The sequence below is a fragment of the Tasmannia lanceolata genome, unplaced genomic scaffold (assembly GCF_043159265.1).
Source record: "Tasmannia lanceolata isolate RefF3 unplaced genomic scaffold, GAP_Taslan_0.1 ptg000015l, whole genome shotgun sequence".
NCBI lineage: Eukaryota > Viridiplantae > Streptophyta > Magnoliopsida > Canellales > Winteraceae > Tasmannia > Tasmannia lanceolata.
In genome coordinates, this window is record NW_027518692.1 from 26,502,265 (window position 1) to 26,519,924 (window position 17,660).

Consider the following 17,660-nt stretch of genomic DNA (forward strand, 5'->3'; position numbering starts at 1 on the left):
TGACAAGGGATAGTATATAATATATGTTTATCTAAGGTAGTCAATGCTCCCATTTCAAGCGTTGATTCCATATCTCCTGTTTCACGTGTTTGGGAACCCCAATTAATTAGGAAGGCCGGTGCTTGCCTGTAGCTCACCACTTCGTGGGAATGTGAGCCCAAGGAAGAAGGGAAGAAGGTGCCTAGATTTGTTGGAAAAAATAAACAAGTATCCTTCCTCAGGTAAGAGAGCCTTGTAACACCACTATATATGTTGATGGAGGGAACAAGCTGAGACACTAAGAAACGAGGGTCTCTTATTCCATCTAACAAAAAGTTAGGCAACATTCATCCAAGAAGCAGCAACTGGTAATTACAGTTATGGGGATAGAAGCAAGAGAAGAGCCGAAAAATCAAGAGTTGGATGATCTTGCTCTTGTTTGGAGCCACATAGTGGCATCCATGGACTCTTTAGTCCTCAAATGGGCACTTGATCTTGGCATTGCAGACATCATTCATGGGCACGGTGAACCCATGACTCTTTCTCAATTGGGTGCTGCTCTACCTGTGCATTGTGGTAACTACGACAACCTTCGCCGTTTGATGCGCTACTTAGTGCACATGAGGCTACTCTGTGCTGGCCAAGTAGATGATATGTATCAACTCACTTCGGCATCAAAATTCATCCTTGTGGATGACCAGAAGAACTTAGTCCCATTCGCTCGGCTTATACAGCAAGGGGACGCCGATAAATGGCATGCACTCGGCTCTTTGTTGGAAGCAAAGGCAACTACCTTCGAGGCGGTAAATGGAGAAGACATGTGGAGCTATGCTGCTAAGAATGCCGAACATAACAAGCTCTTCAATGAGGCCATGGCTTCCGATGCCCGACTAGTAACACCAGCCCTGATCGATGGTTGTAAAGATATTTTTCGAGGGATCAAATCTTTGGTGGATGTCGGTGGAGGCACTGGCACGGCCTCAAGGGGTATTGCCAGGGCCTTTCCACATATAAAGTGTAGCGTCCTTGATCTTCCTCACGTTGTCGAGACCATACCCGATTACCCCGTCGAAGTGGAACATTTCGCTGGGGACATGTTTTCTTTCATACCCCGCAATGACGCAGTTATGATGATGGTAACTATATTCTATTTTTTCTCTTTTTCGTCATTTCGAATTTTGTTTACAATAAAACTTGGGAAATAATTTTAGCACTCCACTGTTTTGATATATATGTAGCGAAAGTAGTGTGCCATTTTGTATTTTATTGGAGTTGTTTGAGCTTTTGGGGAACTGTAAATAACCTTTTGACAGCCATTTAAACACTAAAAGACAAGAAGCAAGCTCTCGCTGCGTATCAAAACAATAGAGTGCTAAAATCACTTCCCTAAAACTTAGGATTAAGTATTAACTGCCACTGAAAACAGGGATACAAGTCACTCATCAATGATTCTATAAGATACCCGTCAATGAGACAGTTTGTGGAAGTGGGTCAAATAATCAGTTTTGGACTCACAATGGGTTCTCAGAATCCAAAACAAACAGGACCTAAGCATTAGATTTGATCTGATCAGGATGGTGATAGGAGTTGGGAAGTGGGGTCCAATATTTTTCGCATCACTTTATTACCACCTTGAAATAACTACTATTTTGTTAAAGTTCTATATCATTTGTCGTTTGCAGAAAATACTGCATGATTGGGATGACGAGGACTGTGTGAAGATTCTGAAGAGATGCAAGGAAGCCATACCAGAAGAGGGAGGGAAAGTGATTATAGTCGACATTGTATTGGATATTGATGAAGGTCACGACATCACTCGCACCCGATATGCCTTCGATGTTATAATGATGATATCGACTGGTGGTAAGGAGAGGACTGAGAAGGAATGGAGAAGGCTAATCTTCTGTGCTGGATTTAGTCAATGCGAGATCACACCCATTAACGCTCTTCAGTCTGCCATCGTCGCATCTCCTTAATCTTATAATGTCTTATCTTCTGTGTTTTGTTTTGTCTCTCACTTCTTGCCGTCCATTGCTTTGTCGTTTGGGGCTATGCATAGACATTTAGTTCTTCTTCTTTGTTTTTGCTTAATGTATTTTCTTTTTCTTACCAAAAGGACAAATAAAAGTGCAATATCTCATAAGAAAATGTGGTTCTTAATCTCTCCCAGATCATTGTTTATCGAGTACTAAGAGGACAACGATCGTGTTCATGGTTTGACTCGTCGGGAAAATCAGTCTTTCTAGTAAAAGAAAAAGGGGACTGCTGATATTCTCACCCCTTTTTCCCAGCATTTCCACCCCGTTTTTTTTTGGCTCGACTCGTCATGGAAATCAGTCTTTCCTAGGAAAAGATGATGGGGACTGAAAATATGGAAAAGGAGATGGAAATATTCTAATAGCGCATGCTTGGCAGCAATGAAAAAATGAGATGGGTGGAGTGGGAGAGACTTTGAGAGCACCCAAAAAGGAAAACAACAAAAAGAAATAGAACAGAAAATTAGAGAAAACTCGCTTTGGGAATTACTAGCACTCTCCATTCATGAGGTGCGTGGTTTGACATGCAACAGACCAGCCGTGAACCCTTTTGCGATGGACGCTAGCAAATCCCTTTCGCTTTTGTTCTTAAATGGAAAGAGTACCCTCCCCATGCCATGCGGCATGCAGGTATTTGTTACGTTCAAGTCTCGGTTATGCAGCTGGTTTCAGTAGCAGCACTCAAGATTGGATGATACTAAATGCACTTTGGTAACGTGCAGCCACTAGGAGCGCCCTTTCAGCTGATTTTTGCAAGCGCCCTTGAGTTTAGCGTACATCAATTTCATAATAATTCTCAAAAGGGAAATGTTAACGGCACAACCAAGTCTTGTTACATGCATGGTCCTTTGTACTATTTAAAGAGCTGTCAAAAGGTTATTGCAATTCCCAAAAGGCTCTCACAAACCAATTAAAAAATAGAAAACAAGGTCGACGACCGTGCATATAACAAAACATGCTTGTGGTGATAGTGTGATACCATATCCCTTCTCAAAAACTAACAAACTAAAAATTGGCAAGGAGGAATGATAAACTCAAGGGCGCCCTTGCAAAAACCAGATAAAAGGGCGCCCCCATTCGTGGAACATAACCAAAGTGCATTTATGACATGTAAAAGTCAAGAGTAATGCTAGGGAGACCAAGAGTAGGACAAAAAGGGGACCAAACAAATTGTTTCACGCCACAACATCACTAGTGAAGTGAGCAATCCCTTGAGTTTAGGGAAATAATCAAAAAGTAAATTTTTCTTTAACACATGGCATATTTTCATTGTAGGTCCCGTTTTAGGTCCTACTCTAGGTTTCCATATCATTTTCCAAAAGGAGAGTCAAAGAACATTATATGCACTTTGGTGATATTCAACAATGGGGTGCCCTTGAATTTAGCATTCCTCCTTGGCAAGATAGATAATTAACATACTGTAGCAAATCAGGTTCAAATGAAAATTTCTTCTCAAAACCAGAAGATGTGCTTACATGTTCCAGTTGGATTCACACAGAAATTTACTCCATTTAGAAATGCCAATGAAAGAAATGGCCTGGATAAAGACGCAATGCAGAAAATCTAACAAGCATTCTAATATGATATTTACATGCAATAATTAATGTATATTCAAATGGAAGAAGTTAACAAATAGTTCAAGCTCAGTCAAGGGTACCTTAACATGACACACCATTATCCTATTCGAGCTTATTCATGGCGTAGCTCGGAATGCAAGCGGTCCCTGCTTCTGGGCCTTTGTTTGTTATGCCTATCTTGCTTTTCTTCATAATGTCTGGTTATTTTGAGTGGATCTTTTACAGTAAACCTTTCCATTTTCTGCATACGATGGTCAAACCTCTCATCCAAGGGACTCTTCCTTTTTTCCTTCATGTAATGTCTCTCATTTCTGTTCATGGAGTATCGTTGCCGTACATCATTGAAATCCCTGCTATATTCATGCCTGTGCCGATGATGATGGTGGTGGTGATTATCGTGCTTATGACGATCGTGTTCGGTTTCCAATTCAGGATAGCTATACCTACGAAGCTTGCGATGAGCATGACGAGTGTTTCTATTCTGTGTATCATTCTGATAGTGTCCGGCTTTCTGATTCGATTGCACATAAGAGTCATCTTCATTATGGCGATGACGCGTGTGATGCTGTCTGACTTCTTTTCCATGATTTGAATCAACTTTGATCCCTTGCTTCCCTGCCTCCACTCGGTCCTCCCACCAGTCGTAAAGAGGATCAAAGAACCCTTTCTGATGTAATAGCCAGAGGAGCACAATCACTGTATTATCAAGTACAAAAGATTATCCAGCTATGGCATTTTCAAAAAGGGAGATGATATTTTCACCCCGCCTGCAGTACGCATGCGCCCCCCTTATAACTTGATTTGACGTGAACAGTGGGCAACTTTTACGCTTTTTGACGTCAAATCAAGTTTTTTTTTTTTTTTTTTTTGTGGGTGGGTGGGGGGGGGGGGGGGGGGGTGAAAATATCATCGCCCTTTCAAAAAACATATACTCTTGTAACTGGGTAGCCGAAGAGAATTACCTGTCGGGAAGATTGCCAAAAGTAAACCAAACAACGCAATCCAACTGAAACATATATATTGTATATGGCAGCTGAAGTCAAAGAAACTTGAGCATTTACTTCTGCTCATAAGAAAGAAATAACCATCCACCATATAAGTTGACTGTAAGCCAGATGACAAGGCAAAAGGCTTTGCAGAAAATTATGTTCAACCAAGATTACGGAAAATAAATATGTAAGCTCTGAGGAAGACATTTCCTCATAAAAAAATAATTGTCATAGCTTTACGTTTGGCTCACCCCAGTGTTTATTTGGGGCCAAGTTGACAACTGATAGTCATGTTGATCCTTAGTTCAAATATTCTCGTCTCTTCAGAAATTTAGGCTACTCCTGGCAATCATTCTTTCGAGCCATTCTTCTGAATTTTCACTCCAAAGAGTGGAAAAATCAAAAGAATGCTGTTTGGTGGGACAGAATGTGGGCCATTCTTTGGGGCCAAAAGTGTCTCTGATAAAGTTCCCACTAAAATAAGAAATAAATGCAATCACCTACTCAAGGAACTACGGGAACAAGATAATGGGGAAGTTGTTGAAAACAAGGAAAAGAAATGCAAAGAAAGATGGAGAGCAGTTCAAGAAGCATGTGGAACACGAGCAAATTTTTCAGTTGTTGGCAGAGTAGAATCCCGGATTTGATTTAGCACGAATACAGATTCTTAGTTTAGACAATATTCCTACTCTCAATTTACAACAGATGAAAAATCAGTATTTCTTAACTCATTTTTCGGACACATACCTGCATGCTTTACCAGTAAAGAAATCTTTGAAACCAACCCAGACAGTATTCCATATGTTCTCAATAGCTTCAAAGAAACCATTTATACCAGTCTTTTTTGATCCAAAAGTAGAAGCAATCTGTCATGTTTGAAGAAGATCGAGTGATAGAAACAAATCGTATGAAGCAAAAAAAAAAAAAAAAAAAGCAGTCATTTCATGTTATAGACATGTGATTATATACAGGTCAATATACCGGTCAAGTAATTGGGTGAATATGAGACCATGGTTTTAAATTTCGGCCAAAATACTGAGATTTCAGATTTCGTCCGGGACCTAAATTTAAAACCGAAACCAAAATTTAAAATTTCGGCCGAAATTATAAGATTGACACCGAAATTTCCACCGAAACTGAAATTTCGTTTTCAGCTGAGGCCAAAAACGAAACCGAAATTTCAAACGTTGTATGAGACCATAGATACATCGCACTGACTTGTTTTGAAGATGGCACAATTCTCTTTACCTACACTTCTCTTATTAGCTGTTAAAAGCGGTTACAATTCTCAAGAGGCTATCAATAGCCAATCAGAAAAGTGTTTAATAAAGTGTGGAGTGTCTTTCTAAAAACATGGAACTGTAGATATCATTTTCCTTCCATTAATTTCAAATTGCAACATGGAGAATGATCACTGTGAAAGTGAGTCACTCTTTCTAAACGAGCTTGTTTAATAACTTTTCCTCGATCACCAGTGAAGGAGTAACTAAACTATTATATTAGATTGGAAATGGGAGAAAACAAGAGTAGATATCTGAAACAAAAGATGACTTTGTTTTCCTAATGAAGCAAATCTTATTGTATTTTGTTAAAGGAACGGATTAAAGTGATATATATATATATATATATATATATATATATATATATATATATATAGAGAGAGAGAGAGAGAGAGAGAGGAAAGTGTTTCTAGTCGGCCGACTAGAGAACCTTCTCTAGTCCGCCGCCCAAAAACACAGTGGGCCCATATGAGGAAAGTGTTTCTAGTCGGCCGACTAGAAAATTTATCTAGTCCGCCGGCCATAAAAACAGTGGGGGCCCACATTCTTTGGGTGATCTGAAACACTCATTTGATAGGCCCTGCATGGATAGGGTGTGCCCGAAAAATCAGATCCATAGGATCATTCCAACCCTACGATTTGTGGATGTTAAAATGGATGGGTATAAAACTCCACAAATCTTTCCATTTTTTAGCGCCACCAATCAAAGGGTTAGGATGATCCTATGGAGCTGATTTTTTGGGCACACCCCATCTATGTCACGGCCTATCAAATGAGTGCTTTGGATCATCCAAACAATATGGGCCCACTGTGTTTTTGGGCGGCGGACTAGAGAAGGTTCTCTAGTCGGCCGACTAGAAACACTTTCCTCATATATATATATATATATATATATATATATATATATATATTGGTGGGGAGGGTCACAAATTGTGGATGGATCCAGACCTTCAAAAATAAAAAAAATAAAAAAAATACAGAGATAAAAAAGGTTTAGAGAACCAAGAAACCAAATATTTCTCTCTGAGGTGTTCACCTGTTTCATTCACATGGCTAATGAGTAATGATACAAGTCTTGGGCTCTAATAATTGGCTTATATGCACTCACAAATGAGAAGTTGTAACGAGAGACAACCATGATATGATACCGAAATAAATAATAAAAAGTAAGCATAAGTCACTTAAATAAAATATGCTAGTTTAATAGTTTGGAGACCCACAGAAAACCCCCTTGACCAAACTCAGGTTGCCGTATGACCATGGTTTTGAATTTCGACCGAAATTTCGGGTTTCGGTGGAGACCGAAATCGAAATCCATAATACCCGAAACGTTACATTATTTCGCCCGAAATTTTGTCGTTTTTCTCAAAATTTCGTCCGAAATTTAAGGAAATTCAACCAAAAGTCTCGATTTTTTTCATTATATAATATTTTCCCGAAATTTTGTATGAGATAAAATATTATTTTTTATTGTTTCAACGGATTTCAGCCTAAATTTCGGTTTCGGTGAGGACCGAAACGCATTCCGAAACTGAAATTTGAAACCATGCACATGAGAACCTAGAAATGTTTTCTACATGATTATGGTCTTTCTTTCAGATCCTTCTAGTACGAAAAAAGTAATGCCCACCTTTCGAATAATAATTCAAACCACATCTTAATACTTGAAACACTTATTGTTAACATACAGTTGCAAGCATTGCCTTCTATTCTTTGGTTTGAGCAAAAACTCCTTGATTATCATTATCTTGATGCATTGCATGTCACACTTCAGAATTAAGGGCTGCATCTAATTTGAATCAAGTCTCTAATGTCATAGTACGCGCCATAAAAAAAATGCATATGCCCATAAAGGGATATGTCGGTTTTAGCATTAGTAGACTCCCTGATGCAGATAATAGGCCAATAAGTGGCATATTTGCCCATTAGGCTTTTATTTTCCATGTTATTTAGAATTAGGAAGTTTAGTCTTTTAGGAATTCTTATTTTAGTAGGTTTCTATCGTTTAGGTTGTTAATTGCCTTTTTATAGGCCTCTTTACAACTTTATTGTGAACTTTGATGATTATTGAATAAAGATTGATTGGCTTCTCTCTCTACAGGTTTCTTCTCCTTTCGTGTATTCTGCTTCTTCTCCTTTCGTCTATTCTTCTTCTTCTCTTCTTCTATTTCTCCCTAATTTCGTCTCTTCTTATGCACTTCTTCTTCTTCTCTCTTCTTCTTCTTCGTCTCTTCTTATGTACTTCTTCTCTCTTCTTCGTGTTCTTCTATTCTTCTCTTCTTTTCTCATCTATTTTCTTCTTCTTCTCTTTTATCCCCTTTCTTCTATTTTCTCTTCCCGATCCTACATCACTCCCTATGCCTATTATTAATGTCCATCTTGAGTCAGCTGGAGTTTTCTATATACAAGACCGAAAATGGTTTCCTTAGTTCAAATTCTTCATAATATTACACATTTGATTTAATGTAGAAATTTTACCAATTAAAAAATGACTAAATGGTATTGCAAAGTACTTTTGACCTATTTTGACGAACCTGGGATCCATTATCAAGAATAGTAGCTGTAGTGGTGAATTGGCACTCCGCTCTATCAATTTCATCAAAATTGGAGTCCTTTAGTATTGCTGCACTCAATCACAAAGTCATTGTTCTAAAAATATATATCTACTATTGTAATACTGCATCATATAATTGAAAAAATAAGATAAACTAACAAACATGAAATCGTTTGCTTTATCTTCCTAGTAAATTATTACCTGCACACTCATATTTGGCAGCTTGATCTGATGTTGGATAGATTTTAAATGAACGAGTGGTAAGCTCTTTCGGTTTCAATATAAAGAATTGTTCCTGCATCCATCAGAAGCAACTCATTATAAACAATATCCTTTTTAAAAGATCAATAAGAATCCTAGTGTACATATTTACATGCAGCAAAGGAGGACAACTCTACCCAATAAGAACTATTGGAGTCATTACGCGTAACAAGCGAGTGACCTTGTGAACCCTCTTGAAACCGAATTTAGCATGAAACCATTCAAGATAGGCTAAACATTTTATTTCTGAGTTATGAGAAACCCCCTTGACCCGTTTGCTTTTTGGCTCGCTTGTTTGGTTGTTTTAGTTCTCTAGTTGAATTTGCTCTGGTACGTAAAATATTTGCTCCCATATTTATTTATTTATTTATTTTGGAACTTAGAACTTTTATTCCAGTAATTGAAGACATAATTCAACAACAATAAAATCTGTAATGGCTTAGAATATTGTCTCAATCTCCAAAATCTATTAAATAATCTAACAATAAAAAATAATAAAGTATACCCAATTATTTCAACTTTAAAAATATGAAACTCTCTCTCAGTCATGAACTGCTTGAAGGTATTAAGTAGTCATAGACAACAAGTACGTAGAAACAAGAAAATCACAACAAAGGCAGAGAGACAGCTCACCTCTTCACGAGGAAGATACTTCAAGAACCCCTCAGGTAACTCACATTTCTTTAATCAGGCTATAGGGAGGCTTTGATTGTATCTTCCAAAACAAACTCATCTCCTTGGATCCCTACCTAAAAGGGAAGGTTGGTAGGAAACTCGGTGGAAATTGGATAATTGTAAAAGGTTCAGAGTTAAGACTATTAGAATATACCATGTAGGGATACTTGAGAGATTTTGCATACTCTTTTATTCACTTGGTCATAAATTACAAAACGACAAAAATTCTCCTAACTTAAGTTACATCATATAACTTTTCTTAATGGCAAATTAAATCAAATAACTTGAAATAATCCTATATATTTCAACACAACCAACCTTACTATAGCTAAAATATTTAGCCATTTAGTGTTGCATAAAATATAGCCAAAAATGAAAGATCAAAGAACCTCTATGCTTTGGAATAGCAGAACTTTCAATGACCTATCCTTGAATTGAAATTCATGAAAACTAAGTTTTTAATAACTGGATATCAACTTTGTCATAGGGGAGTGTTAAACAGAAAAAATGTTTCTAAATTAATTTTTCTGTAGTTGTAGCATTGGTTGATCAATACTTATAATCTTATAGTTTTTTTTGGTCAGTCCTAGGATGATAAATGATTGAATACCATACATGATTAATCAATCACACTCCATCTTAACATTTCAAAATCAGGTAATAAAAATGAATGAGAAAATTTCAGTGCTCAAATTTAAAAAATAAATATGGTCATATGATTGCATTTTGGAAGTTAATATCACATTGAAGATAGTGGGTATTACCTCTATGTAATTGACATCTCTTGAGCAATCAAACTGCAAGATACAAAATTGATTGTCAACTAAAGTTAGGGAAGATGTTATGAAATCAATATTTCATAGAAGTTCTAAAACCAGAAGCTATGTACCCCTAGATCTATGCACTTAAGCCTACAGAACCATATATTATTTTCCATGAAGACTTGTAAAACAAGATTTGAGTTTAAAAATTCAGTGCTTTATGAATTTCAAAATTGGAATGGAAATGGGGAAAAATAAGCATAGAGATGGTTATTGTGAAATACAGATAAGAATAAGCAATGCTATGAAAGTATGAAAAATATTAAATTTGGTTCGAAAGATAACTACATAAATATAGCAATCACCCTTCTAACGCCTCCCCCCTCCCTTTTCTGTCCTCTTGACATTAAAAATCCCATCTTTAAACTAAATGGCTCCTATTATCTTCTAGGAACATAGGCTAGGCACGAAAACTTATGTTGTCTCCATAGCCTTTGTGATTGACAAAGATTAGCATTGGCTACCAACTGAAAAAGTAAAAAAAAAGTTATAGGTGTGCTTCAGCTAATGAAATTCAGCAAATAACAAGGCTACCAAGGTACAATGCTTAATTATTTAGTTAACTTCCATTCAGTGTACATCCTAATGTCTTAATTATGATGCACAATGTTTAAGTACTAGTCAAATCTCATTAGATCATGATGAAGATGCAAAGTACAGAGAAGATAGGGAGAGATTGTGTACGCATCTATGGGTTAAAGTGATCAAAAGCCTTGTGCAGATGTCCTGTATTCTGGCATTATACAGGACCTTGAAGGACTAACGTGCGCGACGCGCACACAGGTTGAGCTGCGTGGTCAGCTCGCTGAGGGTGGAGGGGCAACGCACCCGTGCCGGGGTTTCAGGAGCAACGTCTCAACTCAACTCAACAAAACCTTTGTCCCAAACTAGTTGAGGTCGGCTAAATGAATCCTTTAGAAAAATTTCATGAAGATGGTGAAAGGAATCTATCAGGCTCTAATCCTGGCTCTAGTTGGGTTCTTCTATGTGGATCATTTTCTTCCATTCTATGCTATCCAAGGTCATGTTCTCTGTTATGTTCCTAGCTATCAAGTCTTTCCTCACAGTTTCTACCCAAGTTGTTTTCGGTCTGACCCTACCTCTTTTTACTCCAACAATTTGGCACGAGTCGCCTCTTCTCACCGGAGCAGCGTCTAAGAGGGAAAATTTATTTTTCATGTTTCTATAAAAGGGTATTTCAGCAAATTTCTCTGTGGCGTTGATATATAAGCCACATGTTAGGGTTACGAGTTTAGTGATTTTTCCTTTGTGTTTACATTGGAGGAGCGTGTGTCGCAAATCGGTTTTCCTACTTCATCTCCAGCATTCGCAACTCTTGCAACAAGGGCAGCACTTCACATTGCTTCCAATCCAGTGTTCCATTAGAGGACGAAACATATTGAAGTAGATTGCCATTTTGTTCGTGAGAAGCTTCAGAAAGGAGAGATTAGCACCTTCTTTACTCGATCTGGAGATCAATTGGCAGATATATTCACTAAGTCATTAGGAAAATCTAGATTGAGAGATATTTGTAACAAGCTGGGGTTCTATGATATATACACTCCAGGCACTGATCTCATAATTTGGTCTCCAAAAAATTTTCATCTTGTCAGGCACACTAGTCAACAATCAACACATGCATTTCAGCTGACTGATAGTGATTTTCCTTTAGGGCCCGTTTGTATGCCGAGAAGATTTTGATCTGGATTTCTCACATTTGCAGCCCTTTTTGAGTTGTGATTTGGATCCGGATCAAATCCTTGGATTTCCAAATCAGCGACTAGCAGTGAAAAAAATCAGATTTCCAAATATGCTGTGGAAATAAGCAATTGGAAATCCACAGATCTGGCAGTTTCCTTCACCCTCTTTGCTCCTCAACCTCTCCCCTCCAGTAGGAAGTACCCCCTTCCCTCTCTGTCTCCCTCAACATGAGCTGGCAGATCTATTCATTTTGTATTCAAAACTCAATTCCAAATCCAAATACAAAATATGAGGTATCCAAACGGGCCCTTAAATGTTGGATCTTTTACATATTTGGTTCATTCAGTTGTTTCTTGTATTTTCTAACAATTTCTAATCTTTGAGATTTTTTCATATTTTTAAATATTAAAAAAAAATTCCATTGTTGTAGCGAAGGAAATCGGAACGAAATGACCGAAATGACTGAAACGTACTGTCCCGGTGACCAAAACAAAATGGTCACTGGAACGAAATTTACAACTAAGATAGCAAGCATCTATTAGATATCAGGGATCTATAGACACTTTCTAATTCTAAATATGCATCTTGACATGTTAGAAGCTTTTGTAACTCAAATAAAAGAAGGGACCAAAATTGTGTGATGGAAAAAATTATCAATGTTAAACAAAATTAGTGATGAGTAGTGTATGCCTAGAAAAGAATGTGTAAGGATGAATTTTAAGGACCATACCGTTAAGCTATATGATGCTTCCACTTCTCCAATATTCTTAGTTGTGATTGTAGCAGTCCCAAATTGTGTAAGGGCTTCAAATGTTGGGATTGTAACGCTTATGATTTTCCCAGGACTCCTAAAGAGAAAAAAGGAATAAACATAATTACCACATAAAAATGCAATGTGCTAAGAATATGCAAAGTGTTGAGAAAAAATAGGAATGGTGCTATTAGATCATTGGACAGCACCACGCCCAATAAAGCTAAATGGGGTATTACTAAAAACGGTCTAGCATAGACTGTTCAATGAGGGTAGCAAACTAGCAATACCTTCCATACAAGTGGATTCATCCAATGGTACTTATAACTTTAGATCTAAAGAAAAAAGAGAACGCTATCCACAAAATAAGACAACACTTTTTATCAAAAGATTTATTGTATCAAGATATTTTTCTTTTAGTCATCACACAGTCATACACCGACCAACAAGTAATTGAAAAATATTTAGTGTATATTTTTAAGTACAGTTGTATAGCTTATTTGATATGGAGGTATTTTAGTGTTTTTCTTCTCTCTGTTTTAGACATATATATTGGTCTCTATTTTTCTCTATTGCTGTAGACACCCTATTTTGTCAAGACAGGACTAATGATAGGTTGATGCGATGATGGAACCTATGATGAGTCCCGAAGCTTCTCTGGTCTTTCTCTCGATATCTCTCTCAGTATTTCCCTAGGTTTTTGACAACACAAAGTGACCCAAACCACCAAGACACCCGAATAACAAAGCCTACATCCAGAACCATTCGAGTTCACCAAAACATCCCAAATGAGCCCTGAATTGGTCAAACAGAGGTTCCAAGGATCAAAACCCTAAAGCCCAATAGCTCGACACCCGCTTTTTTACAACAACACAAGATCTCGAAGATCCAATCACCAAAACTCAGCAAAAGCTCCACCGGAATCCATTTCGGGGAACCGGAACCACTTTTCGGTCACCAGAAACCACTTTTTGGGAACCGGAATCACTTTTGGCCACCCAAAACAACCTTATGGGAACCAAAAGTCACCTGTCAAACAACCAACAAACCGAGAACCAAAACTGAGAACCCAGAGCCAAAACTAAGGGACTCAGAGGGTCTCCCAAAATCGCTGCCTTTTGGGAGACTTCCCTATAAAAAGGGACCCCCTCCCTCCTTCATTTTCATGCCCTCTTCACTCCCCTTCCCCTTTTGCTCTGATATTCGCACCCCCTATTTGATATTAACATCCCTTTGACCTTCAACCTCTCCCCCTTCTTGATATTCACACCCCTTTCCCTTTTGGTTATAGAAAACCCTAGAGAGAGAAAGAGAGAGAAAGTTAGAAAAGCTTGGAGAGATTTTCATAAACTAATCCTAACCAGTTTCTGCCGAAATCTCTTCTGATATACCACCGGACGTCAGTGTTCTGCCAAAATCTCCTCTGATATACCACCGGACGTCAGAGTTCTGCCGAAATTCTGAGGATCTGGAGCAGCACCAACCTATATTTACAGCTTTCTGTACTTTTCATTGCTCATATACCACCGGGCGTTGAAGTTCTTCCAAAATCTCCTTTGATATACTACCGGACATCAGAGTGCTACCAAATTTCTGAGGATTTGGAGCAGCACCAACCCCTTTGATTTGAAAACTTTACAGCTTTCTGTACTTTTCATTACAAAACTGGTAGCGTGTCGCTACGGCCCTATAGCATAAACACCCTATTTTCTTTACTTTCTGCTATTTAAATTATGTCATTTGCATTCACATTTTTGAGAGGATATCCATAAGGTCCGGGGAACCATTTGCCCCATGTCATATAGTACAAATCCTATTCCCTCCATATTTGAGAGCAAAAGACCCACTTTCCTTACCTTTTATCTTTCCTTCTGTTTAAAAACCAACTCAAGAATAAGCTTAACCGTAAAAAAAAGTTTAAAATCAATTTTGCTAAAGTTTTCCTACATCCACAAATTCAAGTCAAGAGACCTGGTTTTCCCGGGCAAAAGGGGTGCCTAACACCTTCCCCTCATGTAACCATATCCCTTACCCAGATTTCTGACAAGACCATGCCGAAAACAGAGTTAATCACGGTTCTAGGCCCCAAATTAGACGGCAACTTTGGTTATTGCCTTTCTCGTGAAATTCGGATCTTCATCCCAATTCATTAGAAATATAGATCATGGGTCCTAGGCCCTAACCTAGGTGGAGACCCCTGAAATTCAGATCTTTATCCCAAATTCACAGGAAACGCAGACACGAACACACCCCTAAACAAAGGGGGAAAAGAGAACAATAAACAGAACACACCACCTGAGTGTGGGGAGATACAAAGAGACGGGGCGGGCCTCCAAATAGGACGACGACTCCCTCCGCTATCCGGGATCCACAATTGCATAAACAACTTCTCCCTCTCTCTACAACCCAGTGAGCTGACCGCACAGCTCGACCCACGTGTGTGTTGCACACATTAGTCCGTTAGGGTCCAGTATAATGACAAAATACAAGACATCTGCACGACATCCCATTGTTGACGCCAACCTTAGTGCTTGGTTGGAAGGTTGAGTCACACCAGATGATGCACCCATAGGTTGATATGCTTTGTGGTTGTTTCATTTGAGGTCTCGAAGCCCTGGTAGATGTCACAGCCCTTGTTCTGTTCGGTTGTGATTTTGGTAATCTATTCGACTTGAATTTATGAATAGAATTCCTTCCACAGAGTGTGTTTTTACCTGAGGAATATAACCTAACCTCCATCTTGTACTTTGCGTAGTTTTTAATTCCCATCGAAACCGACATGAAACCACCAAAGTATTTCTATTTCTATCCCCATTGAAACACTTACCGTAACCAAAATGCATAGCAAAAAACAAAACCATAAGTGCATTAGTGGAGCCGTTTGGTCCCATCTCCATTAACATGAGCCATTTAAACCCATGTTGCCATCGGTGTGGCCATTTGGACCCATTGCCATTGGAATTAGGCATTTGATCGATACCAACACAAGTGTTACCCATTCGATCCTATGTTACCATTGGTGTTAGCCGTTACATTCCACGTTGTTATTGGCTGATTAGATCATTGGAGCTACAACCTATGGATACAAAAGCATGGTTAGGTCTATGGTCTAATGTATACAATCCATCACCATATCGCCCATCCAATGATGGATGATCCTGTGGACAACGACACATGATCGATCAAGATCATTGGATTGGGCCTCTTGGATCTTCGATCAACATCCATATCAGTTCAGTTAGATTTATGATCTGATGTCTACAGTATGAGGTATCATCACCATCGCTCATTCGAAAATGAACGATCAAGCGGTTGAAGAGGTATGATCAACCTTGATCCTAGCAATGAGGCCTACTGGAACTCTAGATCTATGAAGAGTTCTATCTCCGTTTGTCGTACATTGTGATCAAGATCAATATAGCATTTGGGCTGTCCCAATTTTTCTTATACTTTAATCTATTCTATGGGTATCTGGGCTATCTCAGTACGCCAAAGAATATGATCAATGCGACATCAGCGCTTACCGTGTTTGTCACAATTCCTGCTGGCATTGAACCCACTGTTCGTGTTCTGAATGAAGGTTCAATGACATTTGGCTCTCCCATTTTGTCAGACTTGATGCCTCGTTAATGACTACCAGTAAAATAATGGTCATAGGACCTCCTGTCAATATCTGAGCACTTGCGTTTGAGAATGGATATCCCAGTTTGTCAACCTCCATATGTCGGGCTAATGATGTGATCCTAGGCTCTATCAGGAATTTTACCTAACAGTTGAAGGGCACTAGATGAACTTAGCAAAGGCATTTAATTAAGGGAGACTCAAACTGGACTTTTATCGAACACTTGGGGGGCCATGATACCCCTCCTATAACTTAAAGCACTTGAAAACACCTAAAACACACATAAAGGGCCCAAGGATGGTCCCCATCAGCTAATAACTACAGACGGGCATGTGTTGAACCCCCCGTAGATATCCGAACGCATCCTATGCTCGAGAGTGAAGCTTTGTTCTTAGCACTGAAACCTTTTCTGGTGGAGAGTTTAGAATAGGATAATGACTGATAAGCAGATGTAATTTTCTGTTATTCAGAAAAAATGTAATTAGCAATCGTGCCAGAAAGTTGCATTCAAATCACTTGAAAATTAATGAAATACAAAAACCACTAAAGAGGAAAAAAAATTTCATTTTTGGTTACATGCACATCACTATCACTTTCATTTCATGCAACGAAATTTGCTCTCTCAGTGACTAAAGATATATCCATCCTTCTGTGATGCTTAGATTTATTAAATAACAAATCCATACATAGGAAACGTTGCATTTTCACAGGATATTATTTTCAAGAATACCCATAAAGATCATATGAAACACTCTGCATTTTCAAAGCACGTTACATTCAAAATATACATAAAGATTATATAAGCTGTGCAAAAAGATCATAGGAAACAATACTCATTTTCAAAGCATATTTTATTCAAGAATATACATAAAGATTATATAAGGCTCTTCAAGTATGCCTTCCAGTGATAGTTAAAAGTGTTTGATAGATATAATCAAAATCATTTGATATATACGATCCAATAAACATCAAGATAAATTACCTTTGGTAGACATATTCTATGTCGTCGGCACTTAGTTCCAACAAGAGATTCGTATTAAGAGCTTCAGTGATTCCTATAGAGAATGAATGTGTTCCCGCATTCTGCACAATTGCAGGAAAAAAATTTGAAAAGGCGTGTATAAAAATTGACAATTACCAGTACCCATGAGCTATGTCACAAATATCTCCAATATTTTCAAAATATAGAGATTTTATGGTGACATTTTGATAAAACGAAAAATCTCAAAATAATCCCGAGAATTTTAAAAAATTTAGCAATATTTTCATTTACCATGAAAATATCATGATATATCAAGATATTTTTCGGTATTTTGATGATATTTTATAATTATATTTTTTTCTTAATTTATATTTTTTTAAATACTATTATTTTTATCGTTTCTTTCCCAATATAAACACAAAGAAATAAAAC

General features: G+C 37.9%; 2 protein-coding genes across 4 annotated transcripts in view; one reads left to right on the plus strand and one right to left on the minus strand.

Annotated features, from left to right (window-relative positions):
- Positions 1 to 340: 340 nt before the first annotated feature.
- LOC143847442 ((RS)-norcoclaurine 6-O-methyltransferase-like) lies at positions 341 to 2,022 on the plus strand. The gene is made up of 2 exons (XM_077356258.1): positions 341 to 1,115; positions 1,662 to 2,022. Exons 1-2 carry the CDS (start codon positions 360 to 362, stop codon positions 1,953 to 1,955), a joined length of 1,050 nt encoding a protein of 349 aa, XP_077212373.1. The 5' UTR covers positions 341 to 359; the 3' UTR covers positions 1,956 to 2,022.
- A 1,453-nt stretch (positions 2,023 to 3,475) lies between these two features.
- The window catches only part of HAP2 (hapless 2), a 36,122-nt gene continuing 21,937 nt past the window's right edge, over positions 3,476 to 17,660 (minus strand). For 2 of the 3 annotated variants that reach the window (XM_077355109.1, XM_077355110.1), the window contains 8 exons: positions 17,229 to 17,329; positions 12,604 to 12,721; positions 10,116 to 10,148; positions 8,617 to 8,710; positions 8,396 to 8,484; positions 5,329 to 5,447; positions 4,555 to 4,655; positions 3,476 to 4,288 (listed from right to left, as the gene is read on the minus strand). In XM_077355109.1, coding sequence (XP_077211224.1) covers positions 3,705 to 4,288; positions 4,555 to 4,655; positions 5,329 to 5,447; positions 8,396 to 8,484; positions 8,617 to 8,710; positions 10,116 to 10,148; positions 12,604 to 12,721; positions 17,229 to 17,329 — 1,239 coding nt within the window. In that variant the 3' untranslated portion in view covers positions 3,476 to 3,704. The remainder of the gene's footprint in view (positions 4,289 to 4,554; positions 4,656 to 5,328; positions 5,448 to 8,395; positions 8,485 to 8,616; positions 8,711 to 10,115; positions 10,149 to 12,603; positions 12,722 to 17,228; positions 17,330 to 17,660) is intronic. The other variant, XM_077355111.1, reaches the window with a different exon arrangement.

Excerpts from the sequence above, each read along its gene's own strand:
- LOC143847442 (XM_077356258.1), top strand. The coding sequence starts at position 360 with ATGGGGATAGAAGCAAGAGAAGAGCCGAAAAATCAAGAGTTGGATGAT. Across the intron at positions 1,116-1,661 it reads ATGACGCAGTTATGATGATG|AAAATACTGCATGATTGGGA; the intron begins GTAACTATATTC and ends TGTCGTTTGCAG.